The sequence below is a fragment of the Hetaerina americana genome, unplaced genomic scaffold, assembly GCF_022747635.1.
Source record: "Hetaerina americana unplaced genomic scaffold, ioHetAmer1.1.p SCAF_10, whole genome shotgun sequence".
In the NCBI taxonomy this organism is placed as follows: Eukaryota; Metazoa; Arthropoda; class Insecta; order Odonata; family Calopterygidae; genus Hetaerina; species Hetaerina americana.
Genome location: NW_027286070.1, coordinates 27,776,630 through 27,801,116, shown reverse-complemented (window position 1 = coordinate 27,801,116; position 24,487 = coordinate 27,776,630). Strand labels below are relative to the sequence as shown.

Sequence of the window (24,487 nt, the reverse complement as noted above, 5' to 3'; positions counted from 1 at the left end):
CATCATATTCCCTGTCTTTATCTGAAGCCAGAGGCCTATTATCTCCACCATGGAGTTCCCTTGTGTATTGTTCTTATGATTTCAGAATCTATTCTGCTTTGATTCACATTTTTCTATTACATGTCCATTAGCGGACATTGATTAGCCTTTCTAAAATGCTGACAGTTCCTTCAATTTTCCATATCAATCACTCATTTCACCAATCTACATAATCTCTGTCCTTGAAATGCTATTTCAAGTATATTTCTGTTTCACTGCTAGTTCCTTGTCTTAGTTTATTGTTTACCTCTTAGAACCTTCTTGTGCCATTTCTGGGTTTACATTATTCCTTTGCCTTTCAAAACATCTTAATAGCATATTCTTTAATCGGTGGACTCCTAGTCATTTTCCTATTTACCATTCCTAATGTTCCATTTGTGACTTTGTTTATCTTATTCAAGATATTTCCACCTTTTTTCTACTCTACCATTATTATATCTGGCTATTATATCAACTGACACATGGTACCCCTTCATTTATGTACATCTCAGTCAAATCATCCACCTTTTATTTTCTTACATCTCTCTTTATCACTCAGTTAAATTTATTGTCACACTTCCTGAGCCCTAAATATTTATATGAATCCAAATTCATTACTAGGAAACCCTGTGAAATCATCATTTTTAAACCTTTCCCTAACCATAATTTTATCCAACTTACATCATCCTGAATTCCCAGCATTTATCCACTGTGCCCACACCTGTTGTGGTTCTTAAATAAGAGTTAGTTGTAATGCAGTCATTGGTCCTAAAGCTCTTAAGGTTTTCTCCTGGTGGTCTTCCTCTGTTCTAAACTGTATATTCTCCTCATTCACTCCCATCACTAGCTGGTGCTTTCTTCAAGATACACTTGCTATCATTTCAAATAGTTGATCACATACATTATCTACTTTTTCATCCCTATGAATGTTTGCCAGTGTGTACACTTGAATTACCAATAGATTGACTGGTACTGGTTTTATTTCTCATAAGATTCTATCAATCACATTAACCTCATCCTTTTCATATTCATTTCTACTGCAAACTTATTTTGGCTCTCTACCCCTCGCCTATATAATACATTGTCATTATAAAGTTACCAATACCTATCTTCTTTCAAACTCACCTCACACAGCCCTGGAATATCTATATTCCCTTGATCCATTTCCAACATAATATTTTCTGAATTCCCTGACTGCAAGATCAGTCAAATATCCCTAATCCTCATTCCAATAGTTTTGTTCATTTTTTGTATCTTATTTTCTATTGCTGCTGTAAATTCCACTGGTGGAGAAATTTATGTGATGACAACTGAAGAAGTCCTGCCTCCTACACTGCTATGATCAGAGTTTTTTGGTTGTCAGGACTCATTAACAAATGTGTCCATCACACTCTGTTTTGGCAAATAATTGAGGCAGTTTTTTATTTCCTTCCTCAATAGTATTTTTAATGTGATACCATCACTTACATTGCCAACCCACTGAGGTTAGTTGCTTTAATAGCCACATCAATGAAGAACAGATGCTGTTTGGACTACCTGGCTTGCCTGGCCCATATCCTTTATGCTATCTGGCATGGGTGACCCTACAAGGAGTAATTGTCATTACTCTTCCCTTCAAAGCCCAAGGGATCATCACATCATGCAATCCCTTCCACCACAACAGACTCTAGCACTTGGGGAGGGGCTTCGATAATGAAAGGCTCCAATTCAATGCTTAATTGCCCATCAAATTGCCCAAGTTAAGGATGTATGTACTCTAATTATAATTAATTGATAGTAAGACCCACTATTTTCCCCTTAAAATTTTTTAAAATAAAATGATGGACTCAAACAAATAAAAGTAGATAATGAGGATTATAATCCAAAGTAGTTGATCTTGACAAAATGATGATTATTAAATAAAACTCTCAGATTAATTTCACTTTAATTAATACATAATTATGTAGATAGTTGGAAATTCAGGAGAGCAACTAAAGTAAAAAAATACTTGTTCACCTACCTCTTTCCTTTTCGTGGTCGATGACTATAGAAGAGTGAAAGCTACAAGTCTTCAGGTCTGGCCGACATGAAGTTGAAACAGAATTGTAATTGTGACTGGTAGCATTACATGGAGGATGGCACGTGACATTTAAAGATTTGCATTTGCAAGATGACTTGGATACACTTCTGTTGTACTTAGTCATAAAAACACACACTCCATCAATTGCTGGAATAAAATAAATTTTTGCATTATGCTTGCATTTTAACTTTCTTTCAATATTATTCATAATGTAGATAAGCTATTTGGGTGATAGAATTTTAATTTACTCTAATCCACTTTAATTCAACCCTATGCTACTGCAGCCCAACCATTGAACATTACAAAGGACATAGCTGAAATTCAATCTAGCTATTCCAATTCCATTTTTTAGAAAAGATATCATTTGAATAGCACAAAATTGTTGGCTAATGGCCTGAGGTATTGTATATATCTTGAGATTGATCATTTTAAAAATAGGAGATTACTACCTATTCAAAGGAAAAGTATAGCACCTTGCTTGAAAGAGAAATACTCACTTTCTATTTTTACGGGTGGGCACTGCAAATACATTTCCTTGGGATTTGGAAGTGGCAAACATACAAAGTGCTCATTTGGTCTCATCTCATTCCTCTGTATTCTCAATTGAGCAATTCTACGAATACCTGTAGTTGTCAAAACTTGTAAATGACAATGTAAACTTGACAATAATTGAAAATTAAATTATAGCAGGTAAAAATTTATATATTTAAAAAATCTTACCCATTTTTGGACAAGTTCTAAAATCTTGAATTGCAATTGGAGAACTTTGATTTCTGTTTACAGAAATGATGAAATTAGCATTCTTTCCAAAATATTCTTTGTTCACTTTACCGGTGTATTTAATCAACGTCCATCCTTTATCCTGTTTTTAGTTTTAATTGTAAAAGGATCAATTAATAACATGCAACCATTCAATTTTGAAAAGAATACATGCATTTTAATACTTTTCAAAAGAATTATGTAATTTTGGGGCCCCTAGAAAAAGATGAACATTTTAGGGATCAATTTCTGGGTTATTTTCATTGAGTGCATTTCTATTATATTTTTGAGATTAAATAGAAGATGAAAAACCAAACTATCCCATTTTTTCAAAGGTAACCTCTGTTTGACATGGAAACTTTTAAATCTAGGATACTGCCTCACAATTTTTTTCAATAATGACACTCCAAAGAGGTTCAAGATCCTTCATAACATTCCATCTCAAAAATAAATTAGGAAGTAAAATAAAACAAATATAAAGTTCATAGTTTCAGGTTTGACTTTGTGGAACTTACCCATTACGGAAAGAAAAAACAGCTATGTTAATTCCATTTAACTTTTTTCCTTTCCATATAAAACAATTAAGTTTCCCATTTGTATTTAGATAAAGGTTATCATTAGGTATTAAATCCTAGTAGAATATTCTCCAACTTTCTAGTTAAGATGCCAAAGATTTCCTCTTAACTATGTAATGAAGTTCATAGAATCTGATTGAAATAATAAACCAAAAATTTAAAAGGCTATGCTTTATGATTAGACATACTTCTTTGGGAAATAACTTCATGTGGGAAATTAAATATTTTTATATGATTGAAATTTTCTTCATAAAGCCTTGAGAAAAGAGTTGTTCAATTGATTTAAAAATTTTACATAATGGTAAACATATTACTATTATTATCATTATTATTACTATAGGTTATCTACCAGTTAAGGTAGGTTTCAGATGGGCACAGCTACCTAATAATTATAATGCCTCCCTTAACAAAACACCACCCAACATCTTACTCTACAAAAAGCCCTTCTTCATCACTCTATAGTTACTTCCTCCCTTCATTCCCCCTAACATACCTATACCATGCTGCCCCTTTCTTGTTTGTCTTACTTTCTCCCCTTTATTACAGTCTTCAACATGCAATTGCCAATCAATATGCTTTGCATCCATTATTCCTGCCTCCTTAGGATCTCTCCCAACAATCCCCTCACCTCCCCTGTCATACTTAGCAGCTACTCATTTATTTTCCTTTCTGTCCACTTCACCTTCTCCATCCTTCTCCATACCCACATTTTAAAAGCCTCCAATCTATGCCTATCATCCTACTTTAATGACCATGTTCCCACATTGTTGCAATACTAAGCTCAGCATTCTTACTAATCGTCCCTGTCAGCGATTCTCTCCTCCTTGTGAATACTTCTTTGCCTAACACAATTTTTCTCCTTCTGTTCTTACTACTTTGACCATTTTGGTCCAAAACACTTCCAACATACATAAACTGTTCCACCTGCTCTAGTTTTTGCCCTCCAATTTAAGCATTGACTTAGTCTTTCTCTTTCTTAAAAAACCTTTGTTTTAATTACATTTATCCTCATCCCATATGTACGTATTGCACTAACTATTCAATTTACTGAGCATACTTTCAACCCCTTGGCTGACTGATGCAATATGGCTTGGTCATCAGCAAACCTAACTGATTTTCTGAATTCCCCACCAGCTTTCATTCCTCTATCCAGTTCTACCCATGCCTCTTTAATCATTTTCTCCACACACACCTTGAACAGCTACAGGCAATAATGAGCAACCTTGTCTTTCTCCTCTTCCTAAGACTGCCCATCCAGATTCGCCCTGACTCGTACCTAAGCAATCTGAGACATGCACAGGTTGGGGATTAGCCTCCTATCCCTCCAATCTATTCCTATTTTCTGCAATATATTCATTGGTTTTCCCAATTCACTCAATTAAATGTCCTTTCAAAATCTACAAAACAGGCAAATATGTCCGATAGTACTCTATGCTCCTCTCTATTAGTTATCTCATTACTGCAAAGGCATCATACGTGCCTCTCCCCTTCCTGAACCTGAACTGATCCCTAAGGATCCAAACATTCCCTTAGTAGTCATTTTCGCTGCTCTCCATCCTCTTATTGATTATCCTAAGAAAGACTTTAGCTGCATATGAAATTAAATTATTGTTCTGTGGCCCTCAAATCATTTAACCTTTACCTTTTTTGAAATAGGAACTAACTGCCAGGCATTCAGGCCAAATTCCTCTCTCACAAATGCTATGAATAAGTACATAAAACTCTCCCTCCCTATTTACCTAAACCTTTTAGTAGTTCCCTGGGAATGTTGTCTACCCCCTTGGCCTTATTTGATTTCAAACCGCTTAATGCCTTTTCTATCTCTTCGTCGAGTATTACTGAACCTAAGCTATCTTCACCTACATCATATTCTCCCTCCATGTACAACCTTGCTCATCTAAGCTATTTACCATACAGTTCCTCTATATATTCCTTCCATTTCACTTGATCATGTCCGTTTCAAAAAGTATTTTTCCTGATTATTCTCTAATTGCTAACACAGATTTTCCCTTCTGACTTCCCAACAATGTTTTAACCTTCATGTATACTGTACTTATTTCATCCTTCCTCTTCAAACTTTCTACACCCTCTCAATGTGTCTTCCACCATGCTTCTTTTACTCTACTCATAACCCATCTCAGTTATAATTTAACTCATCGTACTTCCTTCTACCTAACTCGGTAGTTACATTCTTCCAACTCCTCTCATCTAACTTTCTAATCATCTCATCCATAATCCATGGTTTCCTTGCCATTTTCCAATTAACAATTCCTATATTTATTTTTGCAGCTTTCAATATCCCTTTTTGATATATTCCCATTTTACCTTGATAGTACTGAGCTCCTTTCCCTCACTCATGAATACACGTGATTATGTCCTCTAACTGCTCCTATACCATCTCAACCTGTTCCTCCTTATGATATAGCTTGGTAACATGTATTTGCTTGTTCTATGTTTACCATGTTTCTTCCTACCTTTTTATTCAATATTATCATAACTTCTTGCTGACTATCATCCTCTCCCCTCTATATTACTCCATAACTATCAATCGAGTAATCCTTGCTATCCTTTGCATAGACCTAAAATTCTATATTACTACTTTCCATGTCTTGCTTTATGTTCTCTAATTTACTTATCCTCAACATTATCCTGACATTTCAAGTACCTATTCTAACAAATTCAGTATTCTTCTTCTGCATCTTCTGTGCTGCAGCTGCCCTTGCAAGTTATGCTTTGCAAGGGTTTAGTAAGATGACAACCACGGAAGCCTTGCCTCTCCTGCTGCCGGGCACGACACATGACTGATTGGGCTAAGTCCCATAGTTGCCAGGACTCATATTCTCTAAACTGCCCATCATAAATATCATGGGATTAATGATTGAGATGGTTTCCTTTCATCTTCCTCAAGTGTTTTTAACATGACACCATCACCCAATGGCTGCCCCTCTGTGGTCAGATGCCTTTTCAGCTGCCTCACTGAGTGACAGATGTTTGGTGGACTACCTTCCCTCTGGCTCCTAACCTTCAATCTATCTGGAATGGGTGACCCCACCAGGAGCAAATATCATTGCTCTCACTAGTACAGCTCTAGGGGCCATTGGAATTTGCAAGCCCTATCACCACATCAAGGTTGTAGGAGTTTACCATATACTAATGTAAAAATAAGAACACCAATCAACAAAAATTCGGTAAGAATTATTTGATAACCCAATAATTTTTGCATATGGACCCTATTTAAAAGTTATTTTTAAATCCTTACTTCACAGCATTTTAAATTTCAGTATAAGGAATTTTTGTAGAGTGTTAATTCAATACCTGTCCCCATTCATTTAAAGATTTTTTTTGTTTCCCTGGCTGTTCCAATTCTTCATCTATAATACCATTGGATTTCCTTTACACTCTCTGGAGAAGTTTTACTTCCGACTCAAATTTAGACCATGCGCACCATCTATCTTAGTATGATTGTGTTATGGTTCCAGGTGTTGCCCACATGAAATGAACAACTGACTTCTAAACATACTCTTTCTTATGTGCACTCAGACTTTTCTTAACCGATTGATAACCAATATTGGCAAGGTAGGCACTGAGCTCTGGCATTGCTTACATTTCACAAAATTATTTTTTCATTATTTATGGAAAGTGTAGTTCTGGTAACTGTTGAAACAGCTTTATAGATGATGAATAATATGAAACAGATTGAGCATGGCAGCATGATGATTTTTTGAGAATTTTCAGGCTTTATATCCGTTATTCATTTTCATGGCATCTTCTAAGCTCAGTCCATTTCTTCTAGGCATCTGTTACTCATTTGTACCATACTTCTCATTCAGTTGCTCAGAAGTATATGAAATAACATTTGAAAATTCTGATTATAGACTGCTAACTCTTTCCAGTTGCAATACTCCTCGCATTGTGCTTGCAATTATTTGGGCAAAAAGATGCCGATATAACTCTACTTTCAGAAATCAATTCTCCACCTATTCAAGTCATGTAATTGAAAAATATATTGGATTATACAATACCTAAATTTAAGAAGTGAAAATAGACAAGTGGTAAATTACTTACCTTCCCAATTTGTTGAGAAATCATATTTACGTAGGTTTTCTTGTCTACCATCAAACCCATTCCTGGTATGTTTTTCCTGGTAGACATGAAATGTAGCAGAGTGACACAGAATGTTGACTGATTAATTTTAAAATATGGACTGAATAGTCTAACCAATTCTCCATCAGATTTGCTGGGTTTAATTAATGAATGTGAAGCTGCAATGAAGTAATTGTTTAATGCATATTACTACTTCAAATAGCACAAATAGTTATTTAATCACAATATAGAAACCTATTAAGCTTTAAATAACTGCCTGGCATGGGCACAGGCTAGTTGAAATTTTGACGGGAATGTAGAATAATTGGTACTTTGCCATTTCTCAGTATCTCCATTATTTTTCTTTCTTCTACTATTCCTGCTACAAGGTTAATATTTTCTTCCCAAAATCAAGACGGGAGCCCCTTTCCTCCCTCGTTGAGACTAATTCTGGCTGGTTGACAAGATACGAGTTTGGTTTACGGACATAGAAGGATACAATTTGCTGTTTACTCCAAAGAACAGTGCATATCAAGACTTAACAAACCATTCAGTGTACATATTCCAACTATTCAAGTTAATCTTAAATCTCTTGCACTTAGCACTACCAGAATTTTGAGCCTATGGAAGTTTGCACCTTTGTACAAAACTGTTTTTAAGCAAATACTTGAAAAGTAATCCTTACATAGACTCGTTAGGGTGGGTCAAAAGAACTGATTTTTCCTGGATGGATAATGTATGTGCACTAGTCGCATATCTTCAGTGATATACAGCTTCTTAATTCTCTTAGTGTCAACCATTCCTATTGCCCTTTCTATCTCACATTCATCACACACTTATCATTTCTGTATCATCATTGATTAATATTAAGTTTTACTAATATTTGTTAGATGTTAAACAGTTATGAGCCATTTAATGTTTTTATCTTACAAATATATTGATGCAAAAACTTACCAGCATGAATTTTCCATTTTCCAATGGTATCTTGAGTCCTAAAGTTTAAATAAAATGAATTATTTGCACCTTCTCTTGTGACAAATGAATGTGGATCTTTCCATTTTAATAATTGAGGCCCCTCAGTACGGTTGACTGAAATTTCACCATCAGGAGCTAATGATATGATGAAATGTTTCCATTGCCATGACGATGTAACATTTTTCTCCTAATAACAGAAAATTTCATTTTATTAGCCAAAAACATAGTAAAAACAATAAAATAGTTTCTGGCATCACTTGGTGGAAAATCTTGGAAAGAATAATGGAAAGCCAAGTGGTTTAATTTCAAGTTCAATAGTAGAAACAGATTATTAAATTAGATAGATACTTATCAAATTTAATTTTAATGCAACAGTTGATTAGTGCTTGAATTTTAAAAAAATATGTATTCATCTCAAAGTATTTATTGTATGCTAAAACTGCATGAGAGTTGCAAGACTAATTAATTTGCATTTTTTTAAGAAACTCAAAATTAAATATTGGAAAACTTCTGGAACATTTAAATTATCAAATGCATGTAATTCTGATGCAGCTTCAGTGTGGAAAAAATAATTTAATGACCTAATACATCTATTATATGTAACCATAAATATTGTGGGCCAGCAAACTATATTATTTATTATTATTGTGAAGCGGAAATTTATGTAAGCTCTCTAAAATTGTAGAAACAATCGTCTGGATTTTCAGCAAGCACAGGGTTTCATTGCTGCCAAAATGGCTAGAGACCCAAGAAGGGGGGTTGCCTCCGTGGGCACGGCTGGTAGATAGCTACTGCATGCCTGCACTCAAAGCAGACAAAGTGATGCCAAGAGGACAGCATTCTGCATGCCCTCTGCAAGAGAATCCACCTCCATCCAATGGGCTGGGGTGCATTTCATTTTATCTATCGGTGAGCTTAACTCCAGCGAGCATGTCTATGATGCCATTATGAAACCATCAGCTCCACAGAGTAGCATAGGTACATTTTCCACCGTTCATGCAGCAGATCTTGATATTTCATTCATCTTTCGAGGACAAAAATCTTTCGACTTTTAGCTTGCAGCACAAAGTAAGGTGAATGACAGTTTCTCCAAGCACATACATTCCAATTTTTTGATAGAAACGTCCAGGTATTTGCTCTCCTTGAGCATAGTTTTCTGTTTAACCCTCTACATTTCAAAGAGGAATGTCTCAGTCTTAACTGAAAGGATGCTGCTTAGGCTTCTGCATAGAGGGAGATCCACGTCCCTACCAAGTCCATGAGCTGCCCTTATTGCCGTCGGCGGGGTTATTTTGCAGTTCAGAGCTGTAGAGCCAGCAGGCAAAAAGAGCTTCACTGAATTACTTCCCCTTAACCTAATTCCGTAACTCATTTCTATGAAGGAAAAGCTAGCAGTAAGCTCTCTGAGCTCATTTGACCCCTCTTGGGTTCAAACTTATTTTGCGTCTGGAATGAATGGCATGAAGTTCTGGCACTTCATCAAGCTCCAGCCAAATCCTTCAGCAACACTCTCCTTCAAATAATCTGCACTGCAACTTAAGTGAATTAATGCTGATATGAACTAATGCTTCCTTAATGCCTCGCTCCACCTGGTCATATAATAAGGTCTAGAGCTAATTCTGAGAGAAAGCTGAAGCTCTGTAATTACGAGCTACGAATCAAATAAAATCGTCAAGGCCTTCTATCTTGAATCTTCATAATATGGAACAGGACTGTCCTGTTGTAGACTCGGTGTGCTTTGCCGAGTACAACTCTGTCGCGAGGGCCCTCCAAACTCACCAGGTTTATACCACCTAAATTCCTCGAGAGTCCCTTGAGTGAAGACAACAATTTGATGGCCATTATTTTCATCGCCTCCCATGCAAGATTTTGCACTAATGTACTATATGAAGCTGAAGATGAAAAGCAGGCAGAACGCGTACGTATTAATGGAAGAAAACCTGAATTTTGCCATAGAGCTAATTACCCTGTTTGCATCTGAGGGTCTGTCATTTAGCATTCTTTCCGTTATTTCAGCCCTCACATTAGTCGCAAGGTAACGTTGATATGCACATCCCATTGTCTTCAAGGAGACGAATGACGTTTCTGTCAACAGGAATAAACGTCCGTCCTCCTTATCTGCCGTTAATATTCCCTTTGCCAGACTGACGTTCGTCCGCATTGCTGCGTTGATACTGCACATTAACGCCTTCCATGTCTCAACTCGAGTCATAGTGGTAGTAGGGAGATATAACATTGCTTCTGTAATTTGCAGCGTTCTGGTACATGGGCAAGTTGTCCTTATAATCTGCGATATCTTGCTATGATCCCTGCTGATCGTATATCTCCTCCAACACCGGTTCGACGTTCCGGAGGATGAAGTCGTTCAGGGTGGAAAAAAAGAACTAATGTACATTGTATACATATGTAGATTATGAAGCTGTCATATTTCGGAACGGATAAGATTCTCTTTTTCAGAATGGTATCAGTGAACCCCTCAGTCATTAAAGATGGTGTCATTTTCCTGATGGTGAGAAAAAGTATGTGAATATCCTGCCGAGGTATTTAAAGGTAGAAGCGTATTTCTTCCGCCAGAAGTTATTCAAGGCGTCCATTCCCGAAGCCGTGACTGACGATGCCCCTCCACACCGAGAAGGAGGCGGTCGCAAAGTACTTTAAAGAGGATTATTCGTTGGAGTCTCCACCTAATGGCTTCGAGGCCTCGTATATTTAAAGAGTATCGCCTCACAGCGGCGATCGACCTCTGGGGAAAATAGGATTCGACATCAAGCGGTAGTGTGCGGGAGAAAGGTACGACGCCGGTATTAAAAAGCTGCTTACAAGGATGAAAAAACTGATTGATCGTCCAGGCGACTATGTAGAAAAATAGCTAAATACTCAGCCTTTCCTACGATGTACACAAAGTTGAGAATAAATTTGATTTTACATGAAAAAATAGGAGTACTTACTTTTCGAATCGCCCTCGTAGATTGATCAGTGGTTTATGTACGTATCTGACTTTTCAATGGGTGAAAAATTGTCTTTTCTGGAAGGTTTTTGGGGTGGTATTGTAAGTTTTATTACGAGAGGTGTGAGTGTTTCGGACGCTCCTTGCATCACAAATAGTGCATTCTCGCCATATACACCCGGCTCACGGGCAGCGTAGCATACTAGAAGGTCCCTATTAGGATCGTTGTCCAATTAATGTGACCACTATAATCCAAATTAAGCCGGGTCATCTACAGCTTACCTTGTAAGGCGAGGTAGGGGGTACCCTGCGAGGGGGCTGGTGGCCCATATATATTATTTCTGTTTCAATATTATGGTGGTTTCCTCTATAAATATATAGATAGCCAAAACTCTAGTTCATTTTTATAAGAAAATTATGCCACAACAATTTCGCTAAGTTTGACTCAAGAAAGGCAAATAAATTTGACCATAGGTAGACAAAAGGAATGACCTCATTCTGCTGCCTACGATGGTAACATCGTTCAAGAGCTGGTTCTCCTTTCCGTCCTGGTATGCCCCGGGGACAAGCCCGAATCACGGACAGGCCGTTAAGCCATCCTCCCAAGATGATGTAGTAAGTAGGCGAGGAAGTTGGATCCTCACCGAATGACAATTTGATGTGTGCATCTCTTGCTGTCTTAACAGAGATGGCAACTGTACCAGATCCCACAAATATAGGTTTCTGCAATTTCTCTGAACCATCGGTCCGGATTTCTGGAAATTCTAAAAAATTAATTTCGTATAAATATTTGAGTGGATTGAACTAAAAACATGAGTTGTAACAGTCATAATCAATTGATTCATTTGGATCAATGGGGAAAGGAAAGACATTTTACGGTAAAATAAAGGATATTAATTTTGAAGTACTAGATATTATCTTACGATTGATAAGGCTATAATTCCTCAATTAACTCCTTTTTAATCACTCAACTTAATGCAAACTTGATTTTCATTATGAATTTCGTTGTTCTCAAAAATAAATTGCGAGTACGCATACGTACATATAGAGGTGCCCATGAGAAACTGCTGTTACTGAATTCAAAAATGAATATGTGCATTCAAATTGATAATGTATACTTGAACGTCGCAAATCAGTATTTAAAAGCAACCTTCAATTAAAGTTTAGAAAGAGTCCTAGAACATTGATTCTGTTCTTAGTATACGTATATGTACAAATATACCTAGATATTAGAACCAATTGCTCTAGAGAACAAAATTTCTCCCATAAAAACTTGTTTCTTCAGCAACTAGTCAGTTACACGAAAGACTAACTAAAAATGCCTACATCTCATTTGGTCCTACAGAATTTGTTATTCACAAAAAGGCAGCCATTTTCAAGGAAGTGAATAATTAGATGGCATTTGCCACCATTATTACACACTAGATGAATTTATGCCAACAGAAGAGCGTAAGTGGTAGTATGTGCCAAGTTGAAAATAAGAGTTCCTATGAAAATGTAAAGAGGTATAAATGAAAGGAATTAAATTATTCTTTTTGGTCATCTCACTTATAGAATTGCATTATTTGGTTATTCCACAAATAATACTTGATTTTTTATCATACGGATTTCGATGTGAAACGCCATCATCAGATGAGAGTGTTTACGGTATTTTATTTATATGTATATTTTATTTAGCTGTGTTTGGGAGTGTCTGGGTGAGCAAGAGGGTGGAGCAAGAGAGGGAGAGTGGATTGGGTGGGTGGAATTTTCTCCTATTTTAATGGCACCTAATCGTGGCCTCACCCCCTCAAGAAGTTAATTGATTCGTCTGTGGAATTTTAAGGGTTTATATCCCAATTTCAAGATCCTTGACGAAAGGTAGTCATTGGCAGACCCACATACACATTATTTATAGACAGATCTTATACTACAGTAGTACTAATTAATAGTGTTATCATAGGGGAATAATATTTCTTCTTTTAAAAGCAAAATAGTAATTTGATTAGGATAGTAATAATAGCTCTGCGCACAACCACGAACGAGTTCATATCTATATACACCACTTCCTGTGCTTGCCCACAATCAAGTCAACACTTCCAAATTCGTTCCTCGTGGCAGTGTGCCATATTATGGTTTATCAAGCTCTTTTTATAGCTCGAGGAAAACGCTCTCCCAGCCGAGAAATGAAATGATACACATTGAAATCAATCATTTTGTATAAAATGGACGAGTTCAAGGATTCAACATTATCAATGCTTTTCGTGTGTCTTGCAATTTCGTTTCATCCGTTGAAAAATTGTGGCCACAGCCTTTGAGTTTTTTCTCCAATGAAAGAATCAAGCAGGCTGTAAATAATTCTGTTGTTATACTGAGAGCATTAAGTTGTCAAAATACTTAACATCGACCAATTTTTGACGTATACATACACTAGGCCTGATGGAAGCCATCAGGTTTCAATCATACAGATAATATACAGGCCTTTAAGTCTAAAGTTGGTTTGTGTAGAGGCTTTTTTGGTCTGAATTTGAGCCAAATATCGCTCATTTCAGGTCTCCAGAAGACATTTAATATTGATTTTCGGCGTACTAGGCATAAACGTGTATTGCATACGCATTTGCGCTAAAAATCTTTTTGGGTGCGCTGGAGAAAGTTAGCAGAAACAATTTCACGTAAACATGAAGCAACATTGTGAGTGGACCCTTCCTTTTTCAATACCGCCGTAGTATTGGAGAAGACTTTGATAACATTGCCAAGGTTCTCAAAGCCTTAATGCAACTCTGTCACAACTGCGAAGGAGGGGCACACTAAATCCCATTTGGCAAATGGGCTGCGTATTTCACTCGATATGCTTTCCTCGTGGTACCGAAGTAGGGATCGAGATGCCTCTGAAAATATTTGCCAGTGCCTAGATCCGAACCCTAGCCAAACCTGAGGGACAACAAATATTCAATCGTAGTGTCGGCATTATTAGTAAAATTAATGTTAGATTTCATTAATGTCAAAGGGACCGGGATTGGTCTCCATGGCTCCCCTTTGGATCCGCCCCTGCTCCTGTAATATATCTTCATCTACTCCTCCTAAAGTTGAGCCGTAAATTACACTATTCATTTTAACATTGTTCAACCGCGGTAGGGTCATGCTCGGGTAAAATTATTCTGGTGTGTATCCACCCCCGGCCACACACCCTAGCGGTGACTTGCAGGGTACATACGAGTATAAATAAATAAATACACCACCTGCTTATAGCATATGGAATGGTACAACGAGAGGTTGATAAGCTGCAAATTTGGCATGTGTTGATTTTCCTGGTTATCATACATGTATTAAGGCTAATTAACTTCTTACGGAAAGACATTCGTTAGAAAAAGGCTTTGAGAACAACAGGAGTAGCCAATTTCCACGTGCCACCTTTTTCCCGATATACCAACGTATTTCTCGTTAGACGCATTTTCAAGGAACTAGCACCTGAAAGTTATTTACTTGCATGCAATTCACTAATCAGTATTTAAGGCCATTGGAGTTTTTTCCCCATTCTTATTTAACTGACAGGCCGTAGAGCTCATTATTTCTTGCTCCAGTATTTAAGGCATTTCTCAGGAAGTGACTTTATAGATACAAATTAACAAGATTAAAGAAGTATGTGCATTAAAATGTGTGCATGTGAAAGAGTAAAGTAGTATGTGCATTTCCATATAGTAATTAAACCCATTAATTACACCCTCAGCGGCTAACTGAGGTTCTTAGGTTCGAACTTCTTCTCAGGCATGAATACTCCGTTTGTACAGTTTAAAAATAGAATATACAGGCAATTAAAGAGGAATGAATAATTAAAATTCTTAGCTCACAGTAAATAACTGGTTTAAATCATTCGCACATTCTTTTTTGTCTCGATATTTTCCTTCGCGTGCACGTATTTCATGGCATTTTTTCGTGCGCGAGTTCAACGACTGTATTTCGGCAATTCAACCAGAAAAACTGAGAGTGCTACAACTTTAAGATGCCAACATCATTTAATGTTATTTACTACACTTACCAGTAAGTTTATGCACTGAATTCATTAATTCATATTGTTTTAAGCTACTATAATAAACACTTTCTGTGTATTTCTTTCGGGGCATCTTGCTGTATATTGAGCATTATCAAGATTCTGTTTCCTTCTTCTTAGTGAGGAAGTCAGAAGTTGGCCGAAGACTTCGTTTCATTTTTCGATCGGAGACGGCCGTTGCGCATTTTCAAAAAATATCAAGCAATCCGTCAATACTCATTGGTGGTTATGTGTTTTTTCGTTCAGAGCTGAGATGACAACAATTTTCCGTATTTGAAGTATAAGCTTGTTTGGCTATCTCGATTGCCACTCGAATCGTACGAGGATGGCACAGCCCAATTTTTATTTAAAATTATGCCACAGGACATTCCGATAAACGTATATAGAGATAAAATTAATCTCTACTAAACCCTTCAATGGAAGAGTAAACCTCGATTCTTCACTTTCCGTTTTGCCTCAAAGGGGAAACATTTTTGTGGAAATATAGCCGCGAAGCTTTCCCCGGAGATATATACACTCTGGTAATAATTCGACGGTTTACAGTGAACTTATCAACTTAAGGATTTTAGCTACTATTGAAATGTGGTTCCAATAAAAATCATTTGAACCATTTCCAATTATTATATTCACCGAAAAAATCGTAGCTTCATAAAGTAGAAAAATGAACAACCTACCTTCCCACCTGTAGTCAAGAATGGGTCCTAGATAATGGTCCAAAGACGATGTTACTGTCCACTCTGTACTTTTTCCAGCAAGTATCCAATCACATAAATCAGGCGTGCTGAGAGAGCACTGTGGGATGAAAGGATCTCCTTCGTCCACACCAATGCCTAGGTGAAAATTAAATAACATTATTTTTGTTAATCCTGACTATATCACTTAATTTACATATCCGAATTCCACCAAAGCGGGAATTTCTCGATTGATTCTTTTGGGGTACTGTTAGTTGTAACGGTCAAACTACTATCAAAACTGCGATTACGGCCTGTCTAAACTATGAACATTGCTTTAGTTAAGTCGTCAGAATGAAAGTCGGCGGAGTATTCATAAAATAAGTTAGATTTGCTGATGACCAAGCTTTAGTTTATCAGTCAGTCAAGGTGTTGCTAGCATTGCTGAATGAATTTCAAATTCATTGCAATAGATTGGTGAAGAGAATAAATATTTATAAAACAATTTTAAAAGCAGTTTTCCAGAAAGAGAAAGGCTAAGTTAAACGTTAAAATAGAATGGCAAAAACTAGAGCAAGTGGAATAGTAGGCATCTCTAGGAAGTGTTCTGGACCAAAATGGTCGAAGTAGTAGGGACAAAAGATGAAGAATTGGGTTAAGGAAAGAAGTATTCACAAGGAGGAGATAATGGCTGACAGGGACGATTAGTAAGAATGCTCAGAAATTGCTCATTAAAACTTTGATGTTGAACTTAGTATTGTAACAATGTGGGAACATGGTCATTAAAGTAGCATGATAGGTATAGATGGGAGGCTTTTAAAATGTGGGTATGGAGAAGGATGGAGAAGGTGAAGTGGACAGAAAGGAAAACAAATGAGGAGCTGCTAAGTATAACAGGGGAGGTGAGGGGATTGTTGGGAGAGATCCTAAGGAGGCAGGAATAATGGATGCAAAGCATATTGATTGGCAATTGCATGCTGAAGACTGTAAAAAAGGGGAGAAAGTTAGACAAACAAGAAAGGGGCAGAAATGGTATAGGTATGTAAGACGGAATGAAGGGAGGAAGTAACTATACAGTGATGAAGAAGGGCTTGTTGTAGAGTAGCATGTTGGGTGGTGTTTTGTTAAGGGAGACATTATAATTATTTGGTAATTGTGCCCATCTGAAATCTACATTAAGTGGCTAATTACCTATAATAATAAGTCGTTTGAAGAAAAGCAACGAAATTCTCTGCGGCTAGCTGGCAGAAACTAAATAATTTTAATTAGTTTAAAAAATACTTGGAATAAATATTTCTGACACCTAGCAAGTGTGATTGATAATTAAAGAGCTCGATCACGCGGTAAAAAATGTTTACAATTCGAATGGAAGACCATACGCAATGAGGTTATTACATTCATATATGCTGAGGTCTATGTATATAGCGCTAGGTATATTTTTCTTAAACACAGAGCAAGATGTGCTCGGTTTTCTCTCAGATCGATAACCCGATTGGATAAATATTATTTCTTTATGCAAATGCTACTATCATAATTATTTTGTTGTCCACTGTTTAAGGTAGGTTTTCGATGGACACAGACAGAGCACATCTACACTTCAAAGCCTCAACTAATAACAAACTTCCTAACACCCTGCACTACCATCAACCCTTCTTAAAGTAAAATTTGGTGTTTTCCCGGCACGCAAGTCTTCGCAGGTTTTTCACTTCACTCCGACGACTATCAACGCCCTAAGGACGATGGTGGCGTTAACCACCGAAACGTCGGCATCTGAAACCCTGAGCCGATGGAAAACCCACGAAGACTTCATAAGAACCCTTCTTCAATTGCACATACTTTCAACCTCTCTTCATTCATTTCGACAAGACAGTTCCCCCCCCCCTACCTCACCTCCGTAACTTTCTTCTCTCTATCACAGACTTCAAGATTCCATCGCCAATCAATATGGCTTGCAACCATCTTTCCTTTGGATTTCTCCCGCCAACTCTTTGTCTTCCCCCACCATAGCTACTAGTGCTTCGTCTATTCTCCTTTCCGCCCATGTTACCTTTTCTATCCTTCTCCACATCGACATCACAAAAGCCACCACTCTAAGACTATCATCTTCCTTCAACAACCAATTTTCCGCACCTTACAAAGCCACGATCCATGTATAAGTTCCCGCTTATCTTTTCTAAACACCTTTACTCCCGTCTCTGGACATAACTTTGAAAAGTACATACGCCATAAGCAATTAAGAAGATAGCAAAATTAATCCTTCGATGAGTAAGCCAACAATTTAGTCAAGCTGAGTACGTACCGGCATACTTAACAATGGATTTGGGTGGCAGGTTATCTTCTGTAGACAGCCAAGTGAGTCCGTAAGCAGCTGCAGATTGAACGGCGTTACAGTCCATGACAAGTTCATTTTCGGATGTATTAGTAGCTGCAGCATTGGAATCGTTGAGGGCATTAGCTCTCTCGAGAACACCTGAAAATTTTTAAATTTGAATTAAGTATATAATCTTTACAAATCGTGGTTAAATACCGATGGAGTGAATTTTTACGGGAGCTCTCATTATAATACCATTACGTTCCTGGAAGAATATGAAATTGGATGATAAAAAAAGCATAGCAGCAAAAAGGCTAAACAGGCGAAGAGGAAAATTCTCTTTATTCGTCTATTCTCCAAATAAAGCTCATTCCAAAGGAATACTTCGGGGTTATATGTAGTATGGTTCATTAAGACTTACACTAGTTAATAAAATTAATTAGTTAATTAAAAACTATAAATAAAACAGCAATTTCCAGCTACAGCTAATATATCTCCTTTTCTAATAATAATAATGGACGTAATTTTCACAAAGAACAAAGTTTTAGTCAAATTTCGCCTTGATTAGTGTAATATGTAGAAAGATATACGTGAAATATACGACTCTTAGCAGATTTCTCAAATGGCCCGTCTATGACGAGGTGTCATTCATTGACGATTCTTTAGAATTCAGCCCATATGATTTTTATCTAAATCCATCAAAGTGCTCCGCAATAACCCTACTATCTTAGGGAAAATTAAAGCGTTTGTCCTTATAAAAAATTGCCCGTTTTTCTGGGAGTCATAATCGGAGTGGTAGCCCTTCACAAAATTGCATTACATTCAGTGTCTTAACAAACAGCGAATGAATACTATTTTTATACATTTTCAAGAAAATAGTCTTGAGTAACAGTACTTATTCATTAAGTTAATTAAAAAAACTGTTTGTTCGTCCATCTCAATCTTACAGCAAAACTAATGCACCGATTGTGTTGAAATGCGCTAGGTATAGATAGGCATTAACTATCAACACGTAAGTATATTAGCATTTTAAATCTTGTCCCGAGTTTTAACCTGGAAACTTTCATACTTTTCAAGAGTGTTTAGTGGGAAAAAGGGAACTTTAATGTGTTTAAAATTTATATTCACTAATTTAAATATGAAACAAGAAAGCTACTAGCATGTTTCTGGGGTGAAAACAGACAGCTAATATACTTAGCTTATCAATTAATTCTCGTAATTATTTTTCGTAGCTCACTTATTTGGAAAATATTTCATTCAAAGTGAATTTTAGACATTTTCATTCATTTCCTCGAGATTATTCCCTGTGAATACGCATATTTTCCTACTGTGAATTAGTTCATCGAAACGGCGTTCTACGTATGTCTTAAAGTGATATTTTTTGTGCGTTTTTGAGGCTCCGTGAAGTTTTCGTGAATTTTGTAAAGGCACTTGCGATCCTTTTCTTAAATTCTGGGCCGATTTTATTTTTGTATCGTTTGGTCGTTCTAACCCCACACCCATCCACCTTTGGAATGTTGGTACAATGGTGGCTAGATTGGCTGAGAAGCGAAAGTGTACACGCATAAAAAACAAAAATGCATTTCTTACTAAAGTAACCAGGGACATATACTAAATATTATTATAGCATTGGCATGCTGTCATGACTGAAGGGAAGGAGATAAAGGAGGGTGGATTAGAAGGCAATGTTGGATGCAATTAGGGGTGAGGATTTTCCACTTGGTAATAAATAAGCGAGAAAGCAATTGGGGCCCCCTGGCTGATATACATCCATAGATAGAAAGGCATTACATTGATGTATTAATATCCTATTTTCCATATAGAATTGTTGCGAATGGCTTGTAAAGGTAAAAGATACCAGCTTTTAGAGATCAAATAATAATTAATTTACAGAACTTGTGGCAATATGGCATTCGGTAACGTCAATATATTGATAGTTTCATTGCAAATTGAATGTGATTATGAGTGGAATTTATAGACTGAAATGTTTGGAACCATGTTATCTGATTTTAGTTACAAGACTGTTAGGCTTAAATTTTAAATACAGTATACAGTCCACCTGATCCCCAGGTTTATCGGGGTAAGGTTCTTCATATTAATCAACTTAAGCATACATCACCGCACGAAGTTTATAAAAACTAGACTCTCTTGCATGAAATGTAAGGATAAAATATCATAAAGTCAATATCTTACAGATTTCTGTGAATGATATAACAAGAAATAACGATGGTACGTATTTTTCAGTGAAAGATTTTTTTACCTTTTGTTTTATTGGTACATATTTTCCCTTTGTAATCCCGTACATTTAGTAAGCCTAAGAAATTGAGCATTTAGTAGCATTTAAAATTCAAAGTATTGCTTTCCCAATTGAGTACTAAATTTATGCGATTTAAAAAAATATAATTTACCATCATCTCAATCTATATTATTCTTACTTTAAACAGTAACTCTTACTCTGAACTTTAAATAACTTCCAATGAACGTTTACGCGTTCACCTCTTACGTATATAAAGGATTCTGGGTTGGTTTAGGTGAAAGGAGAGCGATTCATTTTCTCTAGTTTCTCTTCTCTAAGAATCGAAAGGCCGGGCATCTTTATCCCTACATCCGTCACTATATACGCCATGACTATAAGACCTCGTTTAATTACCTCAGAATGGTTCACAATATTACACTCACCGTTCCTCAGCTCTGCAGATAAAATACCAAATTAATCGTAAAAAATGATATTTCATATGTATTTTCTTGATAAGAAATGAGTGAGAAACGTGACGAAAAAAAAGTATGCTGTCGTTGAAAGAAGATGATGGATTGGCTTTCCTTAAGGTTCGCTAGTTCAATTGAGTCATATATTATCCTATTTAGATCAGTTAAAGGAATAGTTCCAGGTCTTTTGCTCATCTAAAGATTAGTGGTATTTTTATAGAGGGAATTATTATTACAGCGCTGGAAACAAATCTGATTGACACACATCTATGGGATGAAGTCGAGGTAGACCTCAATAACCCTATTGTGTCGGCTTATCCCATGATTGGCAGGTTCGAATTATTTACTTGGGCGTGGGATCTTCTGAAACTCTTAGCGGTGATCTGTAAAGAACTATTCTCAGAGTTTGAAGAACTACAATTGAAGTTTTGAATGTCAGTTCTTTTATTATTATGAATAAGGGCGATTATTTGAATTGGCTTCTATCTACTGATTACATGGTTTTTTTGTATTCCTGACTTTTATTCGATTTCATCGTATCTTAGAAACAAATCATAGCATCCAAATGCGAATGGAAGCAAACTTTAATTGAAATTACTGCAAAACTGATGGCGAGTTAATATTCCAAAGGCTTTGTTTTAACAATTACTTATTGAAGAACAAACTCTTTAAAATGTGTCAATCGTCTAGTGAAATCAATGAGTTAGATGCATAATATATTGACATCCGCAGAAATTTGTCAAAATCGTTTACCCAGAAATTTCAATAATAAAATAATATGTTTTAATTGAAGGTAATTTCATCCAAAAATTTTTTAATTTCCTGATAATTATGTATCTCGTTTCCCCAAGTATGATTTTTTAGCATAATATTGTTATTTTACACATTTAATACCTCTGGCTTTGTATCGTTAACAAATTATCTATCTACATCGATGTTTAGGGAATGATTAATGGGATACTTGGAGGTTAAGGACATGTAGTGCAGTTGTGTAATTAGGATAAATTGTACAATAAGATCAGTGTGCATCATTAAATTGAAGTATCGCGCGTAACTTAAATATTGTATGGAATGCTCACGTGCCTACTCGGATTGGCGGAGAGACTAAATATGTGAAAATAGTTGATTCATTATCGTCATTTATGATCATGTTCAGTTACATGATGAAGTTGCAGCTACTTTCTATATTATCCCCTTCCGGAGCAACACCTAAAGTTACTTATTCTATGGCCCAAATGGACTTAATTAATGTTTAACAATGGACTTGACTCCATTGTTGAACATTAATAGTATGCGCTAGTGTACCCAATCGGTGTGGGAGTAGTCTTAAACATTAAGCACCAAGGGTCTTTAGCATTTTAATGCTTCAAGGGCTCAGGTTTAACCAGTGTATGCTCGCGTGGTTGTAGGTAAGTGCATAGTTAAGATGACGAAGTGTTAAAGAGAAAGGTTTAATTAGGGCAGGAAAAGGGCTCGAGAGAGATCACGCGGCATCGGTTTGAAGTGTGAGTACATCTGGGAGGCGAATCACATGAGTACCAATAAATTTACATCCAAAAATTATCAAAACGGAAATTGCACCTTTAAAATACTGACATGAGTGATTTTAGTTGTCTCTCACGAGGTGACATCAAATTTTTGGTGGGTCAACGCATTTTCCCGTCAATATGGGTCTTGCAAGGGTAAACCTAATTACATTCACAGGGAATTATTTACTGGCTTTGCTGCGATAATAGAGAGGTTTACCTTACTAGCTTAGTGTCTGATTTTCTCACTATGGGATAGACATTTATATTCCCGCTTAGTAACTCAAAAAGGTGATTCAATGCTTACTGTAATGTATCAATACACAGCACAATAGGGGATACTCAATAACGGATGTGAACACATTAAAGGATACATGGCAATTCACGATAGCCCACGCGATCCACCGAGCGAGCGACCTGTACGAGTAGGTAATTTATTTTGAAATAATTTTATAAATTACTTATTCCATTAATATTTAATCCATTATAAAATGGAATTCTGTTAAAAAGCAAGCTAAATAGAAATATAACTTCTCATTGCTGAAAGTAGTAAGGATTACATATCCATAGTATTTGCCTAAAACAATATCAATACAAAATGTACAAATCCGTCGACAAATACGTCTTAAGTTACACGATGGAATTATAAGTTTGTATAGTTCAAAATGAGGTGAACATGTATCCCAGATATTAAAGATGGAGACTTGGGGTTTTTTCTAAAGACATGTATCCTTCACAGACATTTTACCCGAATTATAAATTTAAAATATATCTTTTTCATCCAGTAAATTTGTTTTTATTGGAGGTTTTTGGGCTGTGATTGCTCAGTGAGATAATTAATTCAGTGTTGGAGCCAAGTGTTCGCGGATAAAGTGAGACCCGGCGTTGACATCAGGTAAATTATAACGAATGGCGCCGAAGGAATTGACAGTTGGAAGGCAAAAAAAGATCAAACAAAGAGAAGGTAGGTGTTTTAGAGCGGCCATCTGCATTAAAAATGGTTTGAGACACCTAATTTTTAGTGAACAATTATTTCAAACGAGGGGCTTGCCCATCCTTAAAGATTATTTCACATACGTAAGGGTAATTCAAACTGAAAATATGAATAGCATACGGGAATTCTAGTTTTTGGAACATTGTGCATTTCAGGAAGACGTTTCATAGCCGAACTTATCTCCTATTTTTCCTTTTCACAATAACGATGAGAATTTTCCTGCAGGCGCATGACCAGGAAAGCCATATCAGTATACCTTATTCGTAAAAAAAACCTCAAAAATCGTCTTTTGCCTTACTTTCTTGAAATGCGGCATCTGCTACTGATTCTGGATGATATTTTGAAGTGATATTGTTCTTGCGTGAAAATCAACAATGGCAAGTTCACTACAAGCACCTATTTGAAAAAATGAATGGTTTATAAAGCATTATGATGACCTTGAAGACACAATTAGTACGTTGGACTGAGGGATTATAGGTCACACAGTCCGTAGTGGTGCCTGTTCCTCCGCTTGTCTTCCCTCCTATTTGTTAGTATATTTAAATGTAATATTCTAGAGACCATTTAGAAAGCACCTTCTTATGTTTTATAATATTTTAACAAAAATTGTATACTGAATAACTACATTAATACAAGACGCCACTCATGATTAATTGTAAGCAGCTCACATTCAGGGATTAATCTGACACCAACAGATATAAAGTCGTTCGAATATGACGCTAGAATGAGTGGGGTATCATCCATTGAGAGAGGATGCTATATCTTTCTTCCGGCTCTCATCATAATTCATGGACGTAGTTGCAGGCAAATTAATTTCAGAGGAAAAATGCCAAGGA

General features: G+C 36.4%; 1 protein-coding gene across 1 annotated transcript in view; it reads right to left on the bottom strand.

Moving 5' to 3' along the window:
* Window positions 1-24,487, bottom strand: part of LOC139700298 (uncharacterized) — a 42,837-nt gene that overhangs the window by 11,781 nt on the left and 6,569 nt on the right. Inside the window, exons 2-9 of the mRNA XM_071598938.1 lie at window positions 18,414-18,584; window positions 16,118-16,273; window positions 11,909-12,180; window positions 8,449-8,656; window positions 7,477-7,673; window positions 2,798-2,939; window positions 2,575-2,700; window positions 2,018-2,224 (exon numbers count right to left, since the gene is read on the bottom strand). Of these exons, the coding sequence (XP_071455039.1) occupies window positions 2,018-2,224; window positions 2,575-2,700; window positions 2,798-2,939; window positions 7,477-7,673; window positions 8,449-8,656; window positions 11,909-12,180; window positions 16,118-16,273; window positions 18,414-18,584 (1,479 nt within the window). The remainder of the gene's footprint in view (window positions 1-2,017; window positions 2,225-2,574; window positions 2,701-2,797; window positions 2,940-7,476; window positions 7,674-8,448; window positions 8,657-11,908; window positions 12,181-16,117; window positions 16,274-18,413; window positions 18,585-24,487) is intronic.